The sequence below is a fragment of the Anneissia japonica genome, unplaced genomic scaffold, assembly GCF_011630105.1.
Source record: "Anneissia japonica isolate Jap-2015-1 unplaced genomic scaffold, ASM1163010v1 scaffold287834_len5846547_cov211, whole genome shotgun sequence".
NCBI lineage: Eukaryota > Metazoa > Echinodermata > Crinoidea > Comatulida > Comatulidae > Anneissia > Anneissia japonica.
In genome coordinates, this window is record NW_022704992.1 from 357,275 (window position 1) to 379,141 (window position 21,867).

At 34.5% G+C, this 21,867-nt stretch overlaps 2 protein-coding genes across 4 annotated transcripts in view; both read right to left on the minus strand.

Annotated features, from left to right (window-relative positions):
* On the minus strand, window positions 1-16,947 carry LOC117104976. The gene is made up of 18 exons (XM_033245955.1): window positions 16,853-16,947; window positions 14,432-15,181; window positions 13,796-13,924; window positions 13,171-13,218; window positions 11,920-11,970; window positions 11,030-11,421; window positions 10,039-10,581; window positions 9,258-9,800; window positions 8,292-8,873; window positions 7,489-8,115; window positions 5,794-6,837; window positions 4,984-5,481; window positions 4,146-4,688; window positions 2,895-3,341; window positions 1,920-2,345; window positions 1,558-1,749; window positions 906-971; window positions 1-344 (listed from the first exon to the last, which is right to left on the minus strand). Exons 2-18 carry the CDS (start codon window positions 15,154-15,156, stop codon window positions 1-3), a joined length of 7,200 nt encoding a protein of 2,399 aa, XP_033101846.1. The 5' UTR covers window positions 15,157-15,181; window positions 16,853-16,947.
* A 472-nt stretch (window positions 16,948-17,419) lies between these two features.
* LOC117105064 overlaps window positions 17,420-21,867 on the minus strand; it is a 6,080-nt gene continuing 1,632 nt past the window's right edge. For 2 of the 3 annotated variants that reach the window (XM_033246079.1, XM_033246078.1), the window contains exons 2-3: window positions 20,346-21,754; window positions 17,420-19,796 (exon numbers count right to left, since the gene is read on the minus strand). In XM_033246079.1, coding sequence (XP_033101970.1) covers window positions 19,562-19,796; window positions 20,346-21,346 — 1,236 coding nt within the window. In that variant the 5' untranslated portion in view covers window positions 21,347-21,754 and the 3' untranslated portion in view covers window positions 17,420-19,561. The remainder of the gene's footprint in view (window positions 19,797-20,345; window positions 21,755-21,867) is intronic. The other variant, XR_004444848.1, reaches the window with a different exon arrangement.

Here is a 21,867-nt window from a genome sequence, read left to right on the forward strand (position 1 = left end):
CTAATCAAGAGAATCATCACTTATTGTTATTATTTCATTAGTGTTACTAGTACTGGGCTGATTTGCCAATGGATTTGCCAATGACTTTCCACTAATAACTTGCATCATAGTTTGAAGTTGCCTGGATCTTTCCTCCCTGGCAAGTTTCCTCCCCTGCACATCAGCCTTCATCAGTTCCAGTATCTTTGTCATACACTTGCTCTCTGCTTTCATGTGCTTAGCATCCTTTTTCCTCTTCTCTTCTTCAGCCCTCAATCTCCTATTGTTCTCTGATGTTATACGTACCATTGTTTTCGTCAGAACTGCATAGGACTTTGGAGATAAATTTGATGGTTTTTTCTGACCTGAAAATCATAATACAATAATAAAAATATTCATAAATAATCAGTAGTGTGTTATAGTAACAATAATACAAAATATAATATCATTATTAAATAACAAATATTGTTTTCAGCCAGTACCTATTAACTCATAGCAAACCTACAAAAAAAAGCTTTGGGGTAGGGTTTCCCATAATTTTTAAGTGATTACAAGGCATACTTTTTCTTTGATACCTCCTTTTCTAAATTTAAACAAATATTGTTGATAGCATTTTTGAAGCTATGTATAATTGTTTGAAATATAAAACAAACATAATTGATTTTATTGAATATTTCAAAAGATTTCATGAAAGAAAAATACAACTGGCTTATTTTTTTTAAAATTATTATTTCATTCAGTTCGAAACCAACAGCGATTAAAACTGCCACTAACAGGTTGAATCAAAAAGTAATAAAATATATGTGATAATTTATACAATAATGTTAAAAATTTAAAATAAACTTAAAAACACTTGCATAGATTTAACCATTTTATTTTTACTGTTTTTGTCTTATACATGACTGATTAATTAATATCATAATTACCTTCTTGGTCATCTATTATTGGATGCCTATGTCGCACTGCTACCCTTGGGACAGTACTGGAACAACCTGTGCATTCAAAAAATTATTTTTGTTAAAAATATATATATATTATTGTTTAATTACTCATTAGCTACCTTGGCATTTCTGTAATGTTTAGACCATTTCTGATTTTATATTTCTGTATACAGTTCGCCCTCTATATTTGATTGACTTTCGAAATAACTGGAATAATTTCTAAATCGATCTTATTTTACATGCCAAATTGTTGTGTTTTCTATTAATTAATGACCTGTAAGTGAAATGTTATCTAAGTCGAACAGTTTTATCAATGCCATTTTGGATTCGACTTCAGCAAGTTCAACTGTACCTTTTAAGTATGTGTGTAAACTGGTGGACACCTCCCCCACCCCCACTGGCAGCAAATTAGTTCCACTATGTGGGTCAAAATACTAAAAAATGACCATTTCGTTGGAATAGGGATTCAAGTTTCAGGTTTTAATTTTTCGTAACCTCTGCCCCCCCCACCCCCTTCNNNCTTCCCCGACCTACCCAAAACCAGCCTATGCTCCTGTTTTAAGGTTTTACTAATTGAACTTATAGGTTCTGTGTATTTTATTGAATACTACATATATTTTTAACACATTTTCAATACCTTCAAACGTGCTTGTTTCCATAGTTTCGTCTTCCTCAACTTCTTTCTTGACCATCTTCACATTCTCAGGCTTGCGTATGTTCTCGTATGGCTTCATAGTCTTACACTGTTCTACATGTATTCGCCCTGGTTGTTCTTTGTTCTCACATTGCTCTAACTGTTCTATTTTCTTCTGCTCTACCTCTTCTACAACTAATGTAAAAAGGTATTACAGTACTATTAATAGTCACAGAGTATGCTAAATACGACGATATACAGTATGCATATCATATATCTCGGTATCTTTCATTCAATATTCAAATACATAAAAGTGCTACCAATACAGTGCTTACCGACTTACTACAAATGTCTAGACTACTTACCATTACCTTGAATAGTCGTCTCCCCACACTTGCTAGTAGTTGTATGTGTAGTTTCCATATTTCCCATTATTTCATGGATTCGGTCGTAATATGGAAACTCTCTAAAAATCTGTTCTCTTGAACAGTGTCCATCACTGAGGTTCCTGTATGAATTCCTTAGGTTCTTCATTTTGTTGTAGATTTGGACACCAGTTTTGTAAAAAGGGCCTTGAGAAGCTAATCTGACTGCAATTCTATTCCAAACATCTTTTTTAAATGGTTTTGTGCATTGTATTTCGCTTCGTATATCAGGCTCACTCCAAATATCTATGAGGCATTGAATTTCATTATTAGACCAGTTTGTTGCTCTCCTCCATTTTGTTGTTACTGTTTCATCATCTTCCTGACAACTTTCTTCATCACTAACCATAGAGGTATGCAAGTCTTCTGTAATTGATGTTAAAAATAGCCAAATGATGTCTATTATTCCAATTAGACTACACAGAACATGGTTTTCACTCCTCCATGCACAGAATTAGTAAAATATTTAAAAGAATATGAAGATTTATTAATACCAAATGAATATTGTACCAGGAAAAATCAACTAACAATAATTTGCCTAAACTTGTTTTGTTTATGCAATAGAGTCTCAGTACCATTGCACACTCTAATCAATTAGTGATTTTTTTCACGATGTACTGAGTATGTAATGTTTGGGAAATGACAAACATCATCAGATTTCATTTATGTCCTAATTGAAATTTATGATTCCATTAAATTTGATTTATAGATCAGTGGTTAAGATGCTTTTCTTTAAGTGAAGTCATTTACTAGAGTCATAAATTGGTAAGGATTTTGACACAGGATTCTGCAATTAAAAGGCAAGAACCTTAACCATCTAAAATGTTCTTAATAATACAGTACAGTACTACTATAAAAGCTTTGATTATTACTATACTCAGAAAGCAGTGCAGTGACGTGTGCTTTCCAACTTACCATCCCAATCTATCAAAGAATTCTTCTCTAGGTTGATAGTAGGTGCATTTGTGGGTGTGCTATTTACCATTAAGTCATGGATTTCGTAGTAAAATGGACACTGCTCCATCAATTCAGCTGAGGAAAATGAAGATGGTCCACCTTTGTCATTCACCAGTTTGTATGCTCTTCTCAGGTCCTTTACTTTATAATGGATTTGTGTCCCACTTCTAGCAATGTGTCCAAGATTGGTAAACTTTACAGCAATTCTGTCAAAGACCTCTTTTTTGTTACGCGAATTTGATTGTAATTTATCTCGTATTTCAGGCTCACTCCAAATACCTAAGAGGTGATAAATTTCATCATCTGCCCAATTAAATGCTCTTCTCCTTTTTACATTTGTTTCTTCTTCTTCATCTTTTTGTTCTCTCTCATTTACTTCATCACTTATGTATGAGTCTTCTTGACCTAACATAAAATAATAAGTATTTTGATAATTATAAATTTGTAAGTTGCATTATACATTATATACAGTAACCAGACTACAACTTAACAACACCCTTAAATGCAACATATTCATAAATACTACGAAAGCAAATGTAAGTTGTATAGAGGCAATCAAGATAACACTATGACATCAAACCAAATTTGAAAAACACAATTAAAAACTGTATCAGTCACAACAACTATGGGATGTTCAATGTGGTGGGCTCCAGGGGGCCACTCACCTTGACCTCGGTGACCTATGTGAGTGACAAAAATCACGTAAAAAGTCATGTACAGTAATGTACTTTACGCTTTTATGGTCTGAAAAAAGCTCAAATTGCTATATACAGTATACTGTATTGTATCATATCAAGGACATTAAAAACGTGCTTAGGATCTGCGTCGCTATGTGTCAGGCAGCATCAGCCGACTCCCGGCCGACGCAGTGCAAACTGGAGTGAGACCAGCATCACAACCGTGCATCTCTCACACAGTACAACAAATTAATCACCAGACGTACATCCACGTACACAATTCAGCAATTTTTTTCCCCTCTTGCTTGAATTGGTTCATTCCAAATACTTATTTTTGGGTAAGATTTTAATATACTATGTGAAAAGGGGTGCTTTTCCTTGGCATTGCAAAATGTGTATAGGCCCTTTTTTAGAAGCATGGTCACACAAACAGGTAATCAGATGTAGATTGAGTGCCCCCCCCCACCCTGTAGGACACTAGAATGCTAGTAATTATATAGCTATTATATAAAACATGTGTATGCACACTTACCAATAGCTTTTCTTGTAGAACTCTCGCCTATTGTGCTACCAGTTGCATTTGTGGATGTGCTATTTACCAATATTGCATGGATTCTGTAGTAAAATGGACACTGCTCCATCAATTCAGCTGTTGAAAATGAAGATGGTCCACCTTGGTCGTTTACCTGTCTGTATGCTCTCCTTAGGTCCTTCATTTTATTTGAGACCTGTGCCCCGTTCCTAGCAATATATCCAAGAGCAATTAGCTTTACAGCAATTTTGTCAAAAACCTCTTTTTTGTTACGTGAATTTGACTGTAATACATCTCTTATTTCAGGCTCACTCCAAATATCTAAAAGGTGATGAATTTCATCATCTACCCAAGTAAATCTTCTTCTCCTTTTCATATTTATTGTTTCATCTTCTTTTTTATCATTACTTTCAACATTTAAATAATCTTCTCCCGTAACTTTTTTTTTCACAATCTGTTCAACACTTTCATGTTGCTCAAATTGCTCTTCATCTTTCTGTTTTCTCTCATTTTCTTCATCACTTATGTACGAGTCTTCGAGACCTAGAACAAAATAATCATTATTAATTGCATGATACACTACAGTATACAGGTATACAGTAAGTAATCAAACTAAAACTTGAAAGCACCATGAAATGCAACATATTTAAACAAACTATGAAAACAAATACAATATAAGAATAAATGGCATGCAATCAATATAAGATTATGACATTTAACAGAAATTGAAAAACGTCATTAAGAAGCGTATCATTGAAAACAATGTTGTAATATTTAATATGGTGGGCCACTAGAATACTAATAACTATATAGCTAATATATAAAATACAATACCTACCTATCATGCTATCAGGTGCATTTGTGGATGTGCTATTCACCATTATTGTATGGATTCTGTAGTAGAATGGACACTGCTCCATCAATTCAGCAGTTGAAAATAAAGATGGTCCACCTTGGTCGTTCACCTGCCTGTATGTTTTCCTTAGGTCCTTTATTTTATGGGTGACCTGTGCCCCATTCCTAGCAAAGTGTCCAAGATTGGTAAGCTTTACGGAAATTTTGTCAAAAACCTCTTTTTTGTTACGCGAATTTGATTGTAATACATCTCTTATTTCTGGCTCACTCCAAATATCTAATAGGTGATGAACTTCATCATCTGCCCAATTAATACCTCTTCTCCTTTTTATATTTATTGTTTCATCTTCAACATATAAACAATCTTCTAACATGCCTTTCTTTTCCAAAATCTGTTCCATGTTTTCATGTTGCTCAAATTGCTCTTCATCTTTCTGTTCTCCCTCATTTTCTTCATCACTTATGTACGAGTCTTCGAGACCTAGAATAAAATAATCATTATTTTGATAATTTTCAATTTGTATAATTAATAACAACAATAATAATAATAATAATTACATGATACACTATACACAGTAAGTAATCACACTTCAGACTAAAACATTTAGAAAAACTATAAAAGTATTACTGTATAAAGATAAATGATATGCAATCAATATATTACATTTAACAGAAATTGAAAAACGTCATTAAGAAGCGTATCATTGAAAACAATGCTGTGTTGTTCAAAGTGGTGGACCACTGGAATACTATTATGTAATCGTATAGCTATTATATAAAATACAGTACTTACCTATCGTGCTACCAGTTGCATTTGTGGATGTACTATTTACCAATATTGCATGGATTCTGTAGTAAAATGGACACTGCTCCATCAATTCAGCTGTTAAAATTGAAGATGGTCCACCTTGGTTGCTTACTTGTCTGTATGCTCTCCTTAGTTCCTTCATCTTACGGGTGATCTGCCCCCCATTCCTAGCAACATGTCCAAGAGCAGTTAGCTTTACAGCAATTTTGTCAAAAACCTCTTTTTTGTTACGCGAATTTGACTGTAATACAGCTCTTATTTTAGGCTCACTCCAAATATCTAAGAGGTGATGAATTTCATTATCTGCCCAAGTAATTCTTCTTCTCTTTTTCAACATATCATCTTTTTTAAAATTACTTTCATCATTCATCGGAACTTGATTCCAGTATTTTAAAAACTCATCAAAAGTTTCACATTCTGTGACTTTATTTTTCACAATCTGTTCCTTGTTCTTATCTTGCCCTCTGTTTTCATGGTTTACTCTGTTTTTAAGTTGCTGTGTATTTTCATTTTGACCTCTGTTTTTATGTTGCTCCATGTTTTCATATTGCCCTTTGTTTTCAACTTTAAGTTGATCCCTGTTTTCATCTTGCTTTCTGTTTTCATGTTGACCTCTGTTCTCATATTGCTGTCTATTTTCAACTTCAGGCTGATCTCTGTTTTCATGTCGCTCTCTCTCTTCAATTTGACCTCTGCTTCCATGTTGCTCTCTGTCTTGATGCTGACCTCTGTTTCCATGTTGCACTGTGTTTTCAACTTCTAGTTGACTTCTGTTTTCATGTTGCTTTCTGACTTCATGTTGCTCTCTATCTTCTTGTTGACCTCTGTTTCCATGTTGACCTCTGTTTTCATGTTGACCTCTGTTTTCAAATTCATGTTGACCCCTGTTTTCATGTTGCTCTACTTCAGGTTCCTCTATTTTAATTCTATGTTTTAGGTATAAGTACTCAAGTGCCTCCTTTCCTTCATTCTTCTGTTCTTCCTCACTTTCCTGGTTAATTTCTTCATCACTAAGTATGTATGAGTCATCTTGACATAGCATAAAATGATACATAAAATCATTAAATTCACAGTATTAATAAATTTAAAGAGAGTACCTAAGTTATATTTAAAATTAATTTAATTAAAATAATTTTATTAATTCATCAGTAGAATCTGCTTCATCATCAATTATCGATCAGTGGTGACGGCAGCAGGGGGCAGTGGCATTTGTCCGATGCCACAACAGGATCATCAGGTAAAAATATTAATTTTTTTTTTTTACGTTATTTTGATTGGCAATTCCAAATATACTAGTCTTAAAACACAATTTTGGGTCATACTTAATTCATAACAAAATCTGGCCCCATGAATCCTACCAGGAATTTTTATTCCGGGAACCTGACCAAGCCCTAGTCTGCCCCTTGTTTCCCACCCCACTGTCAATCATATCGGATGCTCTGTGAGTGCCACTGTTATCGATACCAGCAAATGGGTTTGGAAGTTCCCCATCCTGTAGAGCTTGGTATTACCAACTCATCTGGGCTATTATAGTAGAGTAAGGGTTGATTATTATACTTTATAGTCTAAATTTTAAGGTGGTCGGGGTTACAGCATTACTGTATTTAAGCATGGGAGAGAGAGTACTGGGAAGTTCCACAGTATATTATAAAAAAAAATGTGTAGATATAGGGCACTTACATGTATCTTCCCCTTCCATTGTAGTACTCTCCACTAACGTACTAGCAGATGCATTTATGGATGTGCTGTTTACCAATATTGCATGGATTCTGTAGTAAAATGGACACTGCTCCATCAATTCATCTGTTGAAATTGAAGATGGTCCACCTTTGTCATTCACCAGTTTGTATGCTCTTCTCAGGTCCTTTACTTTATAACGGATTTGTGCCCCAGTTCTAGTAATGTATCCAAGATCAGCAAACTTTACAGCAATTTTGTCAAAAACTTCTTTCTTGCTACGTGAATTTGATTGTAATATTTCTCTTATTTTAGGCTCACTCCAAATATCTAGGAGTGTATGAATTTCATCATCTGCCCAATTAAATCCTCTTCTCCTTTTTATACTCAACATGTTCTCAACAATTCTTTCAACACTTGTACACACATGTTTTGAAAATTCTTCAGAACTTTCATTTACAATCTGTTTCATGTTCTTAAGTTGGTCTCTGTTTTCATGTTGCCCTCTGTTCTCCATTTCCTCTTCTTTTGTGTTTTCTATTTCATCTTTTATGTACTCAAATTCTTTTTCATCGTTCTCTTCTGCCTCTCCTTCCAGGTAATTGGCTTCGTCAGATATGCACGAAACTCCTACAACAAAAATAATAGCAAAATTGTCTGTAACTTAAAAGCGAGCAAAAAAATTCTTGTCAAGAGGAATTCATTGCTGTTCCATTTTCATTTACTAACATTTTAATCACAAGTTAAGCAGCATTCATCGTTTTAAAAAACAAAACCTAGCACTGATGTGCTTGTTACCAACTTACCTTCCCTCACAGCACACTCCCCAATCAGGCCAGCAGCTTTGTTTGACGGCTTATTTACCATATATCCATGGATCTTATAGTAAAACGGACATTTCTCAGTACATCCAGCTTCTGTACCAGGTCCACCTAGATTATTGACAAGCTTGTATGTACTTTTGAGGTACTTTATTTTGCTTTGGACTTGCATCCCACTTCTGGCTATATGTCCAAGATTAGTCAACTTCTCTGCAATTTTGTTATAAGTTTTTGTTTTGTCTCGTGAATCTGATTCCAGATGGTTTCTTATGTGAGGCACCATCATTATATCCAAGAGGTGATTTACTTCTTCATCAGACCAGTTTGGGGCTCTTTTCTTTTTAATTTTTATATCATCATCATCATCATCATCTTTAATTTTGTCATTACTATCTCGTGTTATATGACTGCAATGTTGCATAAATTCTTTGATGTTCTGATCTATACTCTCTTGTTGTTTTTCTTTGTCATATTGCTTTAGTCCTTTCATTTTCTCATCTTCTTTATCCTCCTCTTCGGTATTGTCTCCATAGTAACTGTCTTCATCACTGTCCATATAGACATCTTCTAGAAATGTGTACAAATTTATTGCTATGATTTACTATTTCTAAATTACAAATATAAATACTATTACTTCTACTTATTACAGTACAAAATAATACAGTAAATATGTAATTTTGACGTCTTAAGTTTTTAAAAGAATATGTTTAATATAAATACTGTATTATTAAATTTATATATTCATTTTGTCAGAACGTAACCCATTAAAACCTGGCAATGCAACGTCAACATCAAAATTATGGCTGAAAATCTGCGGGAAATGGCATATGTCATCAACTTGTGATCCATTAAAAAATTTGAGATGACAAAAGAGATGATACATAGTGGGCCACTGGACTACTACAGTACAGAACATAGTTATACTATACAAATGTGTTTAAGTGTACTTACCATCACCTTCCTTTAGAGGGCTCTCTACTGTTGTGGGAACTGTAATAGTGTTTTTGGACATCCCAATTGACATAAATTCATGGATTCTGTAGTAAACAGGATATTTCTCAATAAATCTGGATCCTGAATCTGGTCCACCTAGATCATTGATATTCTTGTACACCTTTTTCAGGGCCTTTATTTTCCAGTGGATTTGCATACCATTTCTGGCCAGATGTCCAAGATCAGTCAACTTTGCTGCAATACTGTTCCAAATTTCTCTTTTGTCATGTACTTCGGATTCCAACTTATGTCTTACATAAGGCACCATCAAAATATCTAACAGGTGATGGACTTCAGCATCTGTCCAATTTGTAGCTCTTTTTCGCATTTGTATACTGCTTTGCACAAATTCTTCCACACTGGGTTCCATGTTTTCATTATGCACTGTCTTGGCAAGTTTTTCTATTTCTTTCATTTCCTCATTGTACTCCTCATCCTCATGTTGGGCACCTTCTTCATCAAAACTTTCTTCATCACTATGTATATGCACATCTTCTAGAACTTGCATAAAAATTTGGAATGAAAAAAATATAAAATCTTTATTAAGTATATTTTAAACTTACAACCTTACAAAAAACTGCAGATTGAAAGCAAGCAAAAAAAAATGGTTGTTTGTGTCAATTCATAGTCAGTCCATTTTCATTTTACTACAGGCCTAGACATATCATAAGCAAAGTTTCTAACCATTCATCACTTAAAAAACAAAAACCTAGCACTGATGTGCTTGTTACCAACTTACATTCCGTCACAGCACTCTCTCCAATCAGGCCAGCAGCTTTGTTTGACGGCTTATTTACCATATATTCATGAATCTTATAGTAAAACGGATATTTCTCAATACATCCAGCCTCTGTACCAGGTCCACCTAGATCATTGACAAGCTTGTATGTACTTTTGAGGTACTTTATTTTGTTTTGGACTTGCATCCCACTCCTTTCTATATGTCCAAGATTAGTCAACTTCTCTGCAATTTTGTTCCAAGTTTTTGTTTTGTCTCGTGAATTGGATTCCACATGGTTTCTTATGTGAGGCACCATCATTATATCCAAAAGGTGATTTACTTCTTCATCAGACCAGTTTGGGGCTCTTTTCTTTTTAATTTTTATATCATCATCATCATTACTTTTGTCATTACTTTTAACCTCTATTTCATCCATACTCTCTTGTTGTTTTTCTTTGTCATGTTGCTTTAGTCCTTTCATTTTCTCATTGTCTTCTTTATCCTGCTCTTCGGTGTTGTCTCCATAGCAACTGCCTTTGTCACTGTCCATATAAACATCTTCTAGAAATGAGTACACATTTATTGCTATGATTTAATATTTAATATTTCAAAATTACAAATATAGTATAATTCCTATTCCTTCTACATATATCATTCCATATTTCTAGCTCTGGATCGAATGAAATAGTTTCTTTAGCATAATAAAACAATGTATTACCATCTCATACTTTGTAATAATAAATAATAATTGTACTCTACTAGACTATGTTATATACTGTACATATATAAACTTTACTGTGCAAATCAAATGCATATCAAAATACAAGAATAGAATTATTTTAAAATGTTATATGTAAAAGTAGTAATATAAAATATCAGACCAGCTATTCTCCTATCATTAGGCTTATACAGAATGGTAGCACATTCAAATAATGTAAGCCATCATATATTAACAATGTATTACTGCATTAAACCTAGCTACCGCTGATTTTAGTTTAGGCCCACTTACCATCCTGGTCTGTTGGAGTACTTTCTCCAGTTGCGCACGCTGGTGAATTTATGGATGTCCTATGTACCATCAATTCATGCATCCTATAAAAAAAATGGCACTGCATGGGCAGGTGGGCTTCTGGACCGGCCTGCTTTAGGTCATGTACGGCCGCCTTGTACAGCCTTCTCAGGTCCTTCATTTTACAATGGATTTGTATCTCAGTTCGTACAGGGTGCCTAAGCTCAGCCAACCTCGCAGCAATTTTGCTGCAGACAGCTTGTATGCTTGGTCTTTTTGTTCCCAATTTGTGTTTTATTTCCAGATCGCTCCAAATATCTATGAGGTGAAGCGTTTCATCATCCGCCCAGTTGGCTGTTCTCATTTTCTTCGCCATATTTGTTAGGCTAGGCCTAGTTTGGAATCAAATGAATGCAATTGAATCTCGACGCGAATTGCTGTTTAACCGTTATTTGACATAAAAAGGTCATTGTTAACTTCGATCATCGGAGGTAAGACGCACACGCTTTGAGGGTGGCCTTTTAAAAAAAAAACTTGAGTTACTACCAGTCGGTATAGAAGGTAAATTGTTGGAGGATGTTGATCAAAGTTGTTACAGGTAATATACCTCTAATTCCTGTTACCTCCATTTTAACTCTGATTTGTTGTGTTCTATTCATACACTTGTAGAACACAAGTCTACACCAAAATTAATACCAACTTTTATAACTAATAACTTTGTGAACAGAATGAATGGACATAGAATTTTGAAAATAGCAAAAATGATGGAGAAAATGAGTCCCTTAATATGGGTAGGCAGTAGCTGGAGAATCTAGCTTGGTCCACTACTAAAAATAGTTTCTATTGAGTAGAATTGTCAATTATTTTAAATAGAAAATAAAATGTCTTACGTTTTTTCTGCACTTGGTAATGTATCAGCTGGGCTTTCCTGAGGGGTATCACTACAATAAAATAAATAATGTAGCATTTATTATATTTAAATTTCAAACACAGACACAAAGAAGTAAACAGTGTTGGAAACAAATCAAGACCTTTATGATTATAACACCAGAGTTGTCTTACAACTTTGAAAAAAATAATGACAATGACATGCTTCCTGTATAATTGAACACTGATGCAAGCTGTATTTTGTTGGTTGATGAAATCCGGTACATGTCCTTGTTTTTAAACCTATTCAGACTAGCATCGCAATGTAGTCGGTTCTAGCAACGGATTCCACAGACACTGATTGGTAGAGGTCAGTCAACATAGGTCTAGAGGCCTAGTACCGTCTGACCTACCGATCCAATATAAGGTTTTTGTGTCTGAATTGGTCTGAATGCCCTCAATAAATCAATCTATCAATCAATCAATCAACAGTCATTTGTAAAGCGCCAATATCCACGGCATATACAATGTTCAGTGGTGCTAATGATGTTGACATTACTCAAAGTGCACATGAAAAATTTAACTTATGAAAATGTAAAAAAAACTATATACATTTCTGTGTGAATCACTTAGTATGAGATTGAAAAAAGGTAAGCTTTTAACTTTTTCTCAAAAAGAAAAACACTTGAAGATAAACTGATGGCAGTGGTATTAGGGATTTCATAATATAGGGGCAGCACATGAAAATGAACGTTTTCCAAAATTTTTTAGTTTTCATTTGCTTTGTTCAAGAAGCTGTTTACTAGATGATCTGAGAAGTTGTGTTGTGGATTTAGGTTTAAGAAGGTCAGAAACACCGCAAGAACATTAAGTGCCTTGAAAGTTAGAAGCATTATCTTGAAAAATATTCGATCACCGATCTTAAGCCAGCGTAGGTTTTTAAGAATAGGTGTGATATGTTCACGTTTTTTGGTGTGTGTAATGATCCTTGCAGCTGTGTTCTGGACACGGTGATAAAGATGTTTATAGGGCAAACCTCATAACAGAGTGTAGTCTGAATAGGGCATTAGACTAATCTCCTTAAAATGCTTAAACCCTGTCCAGACAAATACATGTGACATGTAAATATTGTCATGATGAGTATATATCGGCCTATAACACTTTAATTAGCAAGTGTCCTTGCATATAAATGTAAAAGAAATATAAATATATGATTTTCTAACAAGTGAGATATGCTAATATCAATTAAGTCTAAAAATTCGTCATAAACTTACATTTCTTTGCTTGCTTCTTGTTGGATTGAGCAGGAACAAGAGGTATAACTGAAAAAAACCCAAAATTATTTATACATATTTAGATTTTACATTTAAAGCAGGTCATTTCTAATATTAACATTTTGTTTTTTAATGAAGTATAACAATATTCACATTAAACAAGATTATCATTATGGATAAATGGCAAAATAACTTTAGGAACAAATCAATAAATGCTTAAAGGTTATTCAAAGAAAATTTTTATCCAAATGAAAAATCAAGTTTAAATAGTGCAATACAATTTGTTTTTAATTCTCCACTCACATGTACAGTAATTATTTATGTAAATTAGGTTCTTTTTCATTCGTTTCATAATCATGTATTTGTCCTGTAAATCCAGGCCAATGGCATCAAAACTTCCCTCTCAATACCTCCACCCCATCATCTCAGTACTCTTACATAATCTCAGGAGAGTCTACTCATTATTAGCACCTCCTCAACAAGATTTTTCACTCTCCCTGAGCCCATTAATCCCCACTCAATGCAGCACATTATTTTTACCCCTCTCAATACCACCACTCCTCTTAACACCTCAAATACACAGCACCGCTACGCATTATGATTAAAAAAAATAACAGTGTCTTACAAATTCAAAAGGAATTGGGCCAAATCTTCATGCGTTCCTAAGTTGAGAACCTTCTTAACTTTCATCCATTTCTTGTATTCCTTTCCAAATAGCACTCTTGCAGCATCACCCTGCTTTACATAGTAATAACTAAGCAAATACAAAAAAAAATGTTAAAATTAAACAAAAAAATTCAATTCAGATACTGTATTTAGGGTTAGTTTCTAAATTTTACTCAAAACAGTCTATCCATATATTTTGTATGCAACGTCCATGAATAATGATGTCAAATATTAAAGCCAAGTGAGCTGGTTATTAAATTTATGGATTTTCATGTAAAATGTAATTAAATCAAAGAAAACTGAGTTTCTTTAACATGTTAGCTGCCAGGGATGCGAGATCACGTCCGACAAGGTCCACTCAGGGCGCCAATGTGTTAATCTGTGTATTATTGTTTATTAGACTATTATTATTATTGTTATTATTATTATTATTTTTGTTTATTAGATATTATTAAATTTGAATGAGTTAATAATTATTATTAGCTATTAATTATTAAGTTTAAATTAAACAATTAATTTTTAAATTGAATGCTTGAGGGTTTTTTTTTAAAACCAAAAAAAAATGTAAATGTACTTATTAATTGGCATGGACTACCTGTCAATCAGTGCCTCTGCCAGTTGTACATCATTGAATTTACGTTCATATGCCAGACTGTTCCATCTTGGCAGTTGATTACCAATATTTAGAAACTGTGACAACTTTGCTGATGTCTCTTTCTCTTCTGATCTTATAGCAAGATCACTTTCCTCCAGGTCTGCCGATATGCAGTAGGTATGGTCCTGTCCACGAGATTCATCTTCAGATGTGTTCAGTGAACTTCTCTTTTTCCTCTTCACAGCTGTACCCTCAATGTCTTCACTAGCACATTCCTGATGGCCTCTCTTCATTGGTTCTAAAATTGTCCTTCTCAGCGATTGGATCCGCCTTGTTTCACTGATTTCATCTTCATGCACACTTGAGTATTTGTTGATTTCTAGTGGACTGTTTTCTTCTACTTCCTGTTTCACCTGTATACTTGCAGCACCTACATCAGTACTAGAACCTTCCTGGTCTTTATCTTCAACAGATTCTGTCTCCTCAGTACCACTGGCATCCTCTCCTGCTTCACTGTCAGACATTAGGTAATGTCTTCCCCATTCCTTTGTCATCTCCATCATGTTATCGATAGTGACATCCTCGCCAAGTTCTAGCAACCTACGATGCAAGGCTGATTCAGGGCTGTTTTCTGTTTGGTCAAAGATGTTTGAGTTGTCAACTCTGCATAGGCTGGATAGCTTATCACCAAAGCCATCATCATCATTTTCAACCTTAATATTCATTTCCACAAATATGCTTTATTTGTGCCTGAAAATCAATAATATTTAAACTGTTAACAATTCAAGATTCATCTACCTGTAAACACTTAAAAAACAGGTATTCATAATTTCACAGAAGTGAAAGGCGATGACCACTTTTTATCTAGTTCTACCTGTGCAAATGGTGTTGCTTTAAACAGAGCTATTCTTTCTAGCCTAGGCCTATAGCTATGCCTATTTAAACATATAGGTGAGGTGTTGTGACAAAATGATAACAATATATTCAAAAAATTGGGTTTTAATGTTTAAAATTTAATACATTCTGTACTGTATGTATATTTCACAATAGCAAATGTTCTGACTTGAGTAACATAAGTTAAGTTAAAGGTGTTTTTTAAGGAATATTTTGAAAAGCTCTTTTTCAGAATTGATGGGAAAGCAAACACAAAATGTATCGGCTAAATAAAGTATGTTTTCAAATATCTAAATTTGAAAATGATCTTACTGGACTGTACCTCTGCCTCTAGCTGCACTCAACCTAGGAAACCAGACTTCTCAAGTTTGTAAAATGCATTCCATAGACGTCTTTAGATTTCCGTAAAAAATTTAAAATTTCCATATGCAATTTACCTTAAGTGCAAGAAGTTGCTCAAAATTAAAGGTACTGTACATCTCATGCGGAATTTCAAACCAACCAGGGATAGCATGAAGATTTATAGATAACTAATTAAGACAATCGGGCCCACTTTCTTGGGGCTCGATTGTCTGTAATTCGATGTGGAATTTCAAACAAACGTGACATGATGTAGATTTAAGGGCCTAATAGTTTTCTCAATAATTTATCAGTAAACTGACAATTATGAGTTAATTTAACCAAAAATTTTGATGGAAAAGGCATTTGTTCTGGACTTGCATATCTATTTATGGGTCTAAGCCTAGAATAAATTTCCATAGTATTTTTTACTATTTCCATACGCCCGTAATATAGGCCTAACTACGGAAGTTTGGTAGTACTTGAGAAGTCTGGGAAACTAATTCAAATAACAAAATAAACCTTACTTAATTATATTCTCATTATTAAATAATAGGCCTCTAGGCCTACATAGTACTAGAGTAGTAGTACTGTAGCTATTTATTTACAGATTATTATCAAGAACTAATTTTTCATTTTTTGTAACAACAGCTCATAGATAGGATCTAACCGAGGGCCGAAGGTAGTTAGATAGGGTAGAGGGCTAGGCCTAGCCATTCTTTCTATCTAGTAGTAGTAGGCCTACCCTGCTACGTAGTACATACAGACAGGTAGGCTAGCCTCCTCGTAAAAAGAAGCTATCCCTAGGCTAGGGCCGGCTTATTTATATTTAATAAACTGCCATGCTAACACAAGATTGCATCATAGCAGTGATGTAGTGTGTTGATCCAAGGAGGTATACAAAATTACACCTTTCCAGGCCTACTTTAGGCACTTTTGTCTGCGCGGAGAAACAATCCCTCAACAATCGCTGTCACAACAAAAGCGCCTTCATGTTCATGGGGACAAAATCTGGGAAGCCAAGCCTTTCCAGTGTTTTGAGCAAAAGAGAACCATTCTCACCCCAGATAGCTACGGTTTAGAACAACAACGGCTAATATGAAGGTTGCATATAGCGTACACTACTATGTACACCATTTACAACTTATCGAGACAAAAAAAACAATTCCTAAATTATAATATTATTACCTTTCTCGTTTTTGCTTTTCATCGATGATGAGAATGAGATTAAGAGAATCTCTTGACCTTGGTTAAGAGCGCCCTCAATCGACTGAGAGAATGCTTGATTTTATGCCGTGCTACAAGTTGTATTGATGATAACACGTTTTGGATTTAAACTTGAGTATTTTCTGCGGCTCCCTGGGCTAATGCAGGGGTATACTTTTAAAAATAAAACAAATAGCAACATCAAAAGCCATTATAATGAATTGATGATTGAGAATCAGTATTTTTAAGAACATTTTTTGGAAAACAAAATTCAAGGTGCAACAAATTAGTTTCTAATTCTTCTTTCATAACAATTTCCACTCCTGTAAAAATTTGTACACTGTAAAGCAGGCTATCATGCTTAATAAGATTATAACATCATGTTCCTATTCGAGCACTGTTAGTTTTATTTATCTTTCCTGATTTTGTGTTTATGAGCAGACAAATTTGCATATCACATACACACACACAACATATCGTGAATCCATGTGGTTCTTGAACTTGAAATTCTATAACAGGCATTTAAACAAAAAAATATGACGAGGCATGTACACTGTAACTATATTTAATTGATGTAGTCCTTCATATATAATGAGTACATATTGATTTTTGGCTGATACAAGACTATACAATATAAATTAAACAAAGTGATTGTGACGTAGAATAATTACAGATAATTGGTCTGTAATTAATCCGTTAAAAATCTACATCACAATCATATTGTTTATATTGTAATTAATTTTGAATTTCAAGTAAACAATATTAAAATGTTGGTTGAGTGCAGTAATCCAATCAACATAGATCATAAAAAAATATAAGGCAATCTGCTAAACTATATTGTGCTCATGTTGGAGCAATATGTACAGTACTTAAAATACATCAAAATATAAAGGTATATAATTATAAAATTAAATGCATCAACATGTAAAACAACATTTGGATGGAACTATTCTACTAGCAGCACATTTATTAAGTTACATGATCTTAAAACAGCGGCGTTAGTAAGTGCAAAAGGGTCCCAATGCAAGATTAATTGCCGGGCCCCTGATGTGATAGGGGAATTCCCTAATTTTTCAGAAAATTCATCGTAAAAAGTGTTTCTTTTACCCTCAAATCCTAAAGGCCTAGGCTAGTAATAAATACTAATGATAATTAGATTCATAACTATTTTAAGAGGGGCATATTTGGTCTCAGCAGCTATTCTATACTAATCAAGAAAATTGGTGGCACATAGAATTAACAATTGCAGTGGTGGATCAGGGAATTCAAAATGCGGGCCAGGGAGAGATTTTCATAGGTGGAGGGTGAAGACCACCTCTGCCCTACCATGGTTGGGGCTGAGGTAAGAAATTTTATGATTATAGCACCTCTAGATGGCTGGAAATGGCACTCTGAGACATAAATGTTGATAATTTCCATTTTACCATTCCTTTTTGTAAGTTTGAAAAATTATGGAGTTGGGCCAGCTGGGGATTCCTTGAATACACCGTTAAATTGAAATCAACACTCCTTTAAAAATTTAAAAATATTATTGAGAGGCTCTTATTCTTAAAAAAAATTGCACATGGTAAACTCGGACTATTACTGGTTACGTGACATAGTGGGTCCTAAATGTAAACATCCACATCGTAAACCACAGTGCGCTCACTGAACACAGTATATTGGGGTTATTATTTTTTTTAGACAGCCACCCAAAGTAAAGTAAGGCAGTAGACCTATGTGTTTTTTTTTTTTAAATAGTGATTTATAAGTACTTTTATTTAGGCTCTGGAATGCTGCTAGTGTACGGTAGACTACATACAGGTAGGCCTATTATAGGCCTAGGGTGCACTGAGAGTGTTAAGCCTTGACCAGGGCCCGGAGCAGGGAGGGAGTTGTTATGCCTCAACTATATATATCTCTGTAGTCGAGTAGGTAATAAAGTAGAAAATAATGGTACTAATTGCTCAACCAAACTTGGTCTAGGAAACAGGCTGGTGATAATAGGCCTGGTTGGTATGGTATATCCTAATGCCAGTATGTAATAATAATATTTATGTCATATGATGATCATAATATCCTTGGCAGTAACTACAAACATCCTATGATTTAATTTTTGTAAATTTAATATAACTGTAAAATAATACTCTTGCAACAAATGGAAAGATTCCAGGCTTTATTCCCACTATCCATTGGAGCCTTACCAAACCAAACCGACAAGTTATATTTTGGAACTCTTTTAAATGATTTACCAAATTATAACTCGCATTCCAACCAACATTTGCAACATATATGATGTGACTTTTCGTCAACAACAAAGCGAAGCCATATTCAATGCACTGTCGTTTCGCGATCTCCATAGATGTAAACAAACCCTAATACCCACTAAAACCACTGAGCCGCTGATTCGGTCTATTCCATGTGTTTCACAAAAAGCTCTCGTTTAGGAATTTCGCCAGGCAGACTTGACATTGAAACGGAAGTTGTTCACCCTGACATATTCAGGCGATTATCAACTTCTTGATGCAGGGTTTACACTGAAGTAGCATATGCTTTGCACCATGTGCCTGGTTCTCAAAAGCTAGTAGGGCTTACACTGAAGTAGCTTATACTTTGCACCATGTGCCTGGTTCTCATGAGCTAGTAGTTTCATTTTCCAACCTTAAAATTTGCATACATTATTTTATGGCATGCATGCATTGTTTCTCCCCACTAGGACTGGTTCCACTCATATACATATCTTTTTCTTTTGTAAATAAACACCTTTTTTTTACACATGAAACCTCTCAATTTGCTCTTAATAGAATCACATGTGTATTCAGGCTCCTCTATTGGCATTTCTGGCTGAACTTTTCTTTTTTGACCAGATTTAACTATGCTTTCATTTTGTTCAGTATCATCGTCAACATGTTCTATTATGGTATGACAGTCATCTTCCTCTGTTGTGCTGTAAAAAAAGAAGGAAAACACTTTAGTAGAAAGATAAACATTCTGATTGATAAGAATATTAAAAAACATTTAGTGAAGAAATTTGTTCAAAGTTCGTTTCCTAGTTTCAAACCAATCTGTACAATGGCTACTATATGTTGATGCCATCTGAATTGTATCTAAGTTTTATTCATTGACAATTATTGCTCTAGTATTCAGCTACCATATACTCTAAAGATCAAGAACAATAAAACTGACCAGTGGCGGATCCAAGAATTTGAAATAGAGGGTTCCAAGGGGGGGACTTTCACAGAGGGAGGGTCTACTGTATACCACCTCAACCCCAATATGGTTGAGGCTAAGGCAAGAAACTGTATGATTATGGCACCTCTAGATAGCACTATCAGACTTTTATATCAGAAATTTTAATATAATTTTTTTCTTCTCCCCTTGGATCAACCACTGCTAATTTATAAAAATAAAGATGGAAGCATAAGTTGTATGATTTAAGACTATTTCAAGAGATCCAGCATTTTAACAACCTTTAATGTTAAAATACTGTACACACCAATTAGATAGGGTCTCCTCAAGAGTTTCTTTCTTGATCTCTGAACCTTGGAAGCAAAAGACTTCAGTTTTCAAGTTGATATTTTCAAAGGAACTAGATTCCTCATGGGTAGACCCGTTTTCTTCCTGCAGGTCTTTAGCTTCATCACTATCAGAAGGTTCAATCTTGACTACAATATCACAAGCTTTTCCAGTAATTACTTTCTTAGAAGATTGTTGAGTAATTTTTTGCTTGTTCTGATTTGGATTTTCATTGGCAAACGACCTGCCTTCTTCAGGTAGGTCATCATCACTATCAGAAGGTTTAGTCTTGACCACAGTATCACAAGTTTTTTCATTAAATACATTCTTGGAGGATTGTAGAATAATTTTTTGCTTGTTCTGATTTGGATTTTCATTGGCTAACGACCTGCCTTCTTCAGGCAGTTCATTAGCATCATCACTTTTGGAAGGTTGAATCTTGACCACAGTATCAAAAGCTTTTTCTTGTTGAGTCATTTTTTGCTTGTTCTGATTTGCATTCTCATTGGCTAACAACCTGCCTTCTTCAGGTAGGTTGTTAGCATCACCACTATTGGAAGGTTGAAAATTGACCACAGTAACACAAGCTTTTTTATCAGTTATCTTTTTGGAGGATTGTTGAATAATTTTTTGCTTGTTCTGTTTTGGATTCTCATTGGCTGTTTTTGTATTAGCAGACAGGTATATAGGTGTAACAACTTTAGCATAATTTTTATATGTAATGTCTATTTCAGTTGTAGATTTCCAAACGCCTGATGATAAATAGTAAAGCTTATGATCAATGATCATTGGGATAAGATGAAGGGATTGGCCAGGCCCTGGTCGGGTAGCTCCTATTAGTGGCATTGCTGAAATATTTGAACACTTCAATACTGCAGCATTCGAAGCACACTGGTTTGCTGCATTTTGTAGGCTAGCATTACTCGGAGCATTTTTGATAATCATATGGAGGTTGCTACTAAAATTGATGTTTCTTGCCATTTTGGAAAGGAATTAGAAATTGAATCAGCAGCAGTGTCAGCAACACTGAGTAAAGCAATGCTCACGCGTGAATTTTTAAAGCTATTGACAGAAGCAGGATTTGTTACTTCAAACTTGATCACTTGGAGTATGCATAACAATTGTTGGAGACACTACTGTTTACTGAATTGTCAACATCATTTCTTTTCACTTGAATTGTACTGTAGTGACTGCATCAGAAGATGACCTTGGGATGTACAACTTACAGCATAGACCTGGGTTTCATGGTTGGATGCCTTTTGAATTGCGATTGGTTACAATGCAGTTGTGGGAGCAGCGTCATTGACTGTTTTACATGTCTCTGTGTCCTGGGATTTATCAGCAGCATATCCTGTTTTATGTGTTGGTCTCAATTAGTTTTTCAATTCCCTGAAAAAAAATTTAAAAATTGTACAGTACCATACAATAATGTCTATATAAATCACTGGGTAAATGAGGAATGATACCGTATATACTCGCATATAAGACGAGGCTTAAAAAAG

Coding starts and splice junctions, on each gene's coding strand:
- LOC117104976 (XM_033245955.1), bottom strand. CDS start 15,156: ATGAATATTAAGGTTGAAAATGATGATGATGGCTTTGGTGATAAGCTA. Junction 11,971..13,170: donor CAAGAAGCAAGCAAAGAAAT/GTAAGTTTATGA, acceptor ATTTTATTGTAG/TGATACCCCTCAGGAAAGCC. Junction 345..905: donor AATAATAGATGACCAAGAAG/GTAATTATGATA, acceptor TATGATTTTCAG/GTCAGAAAAAACCATCAAAT.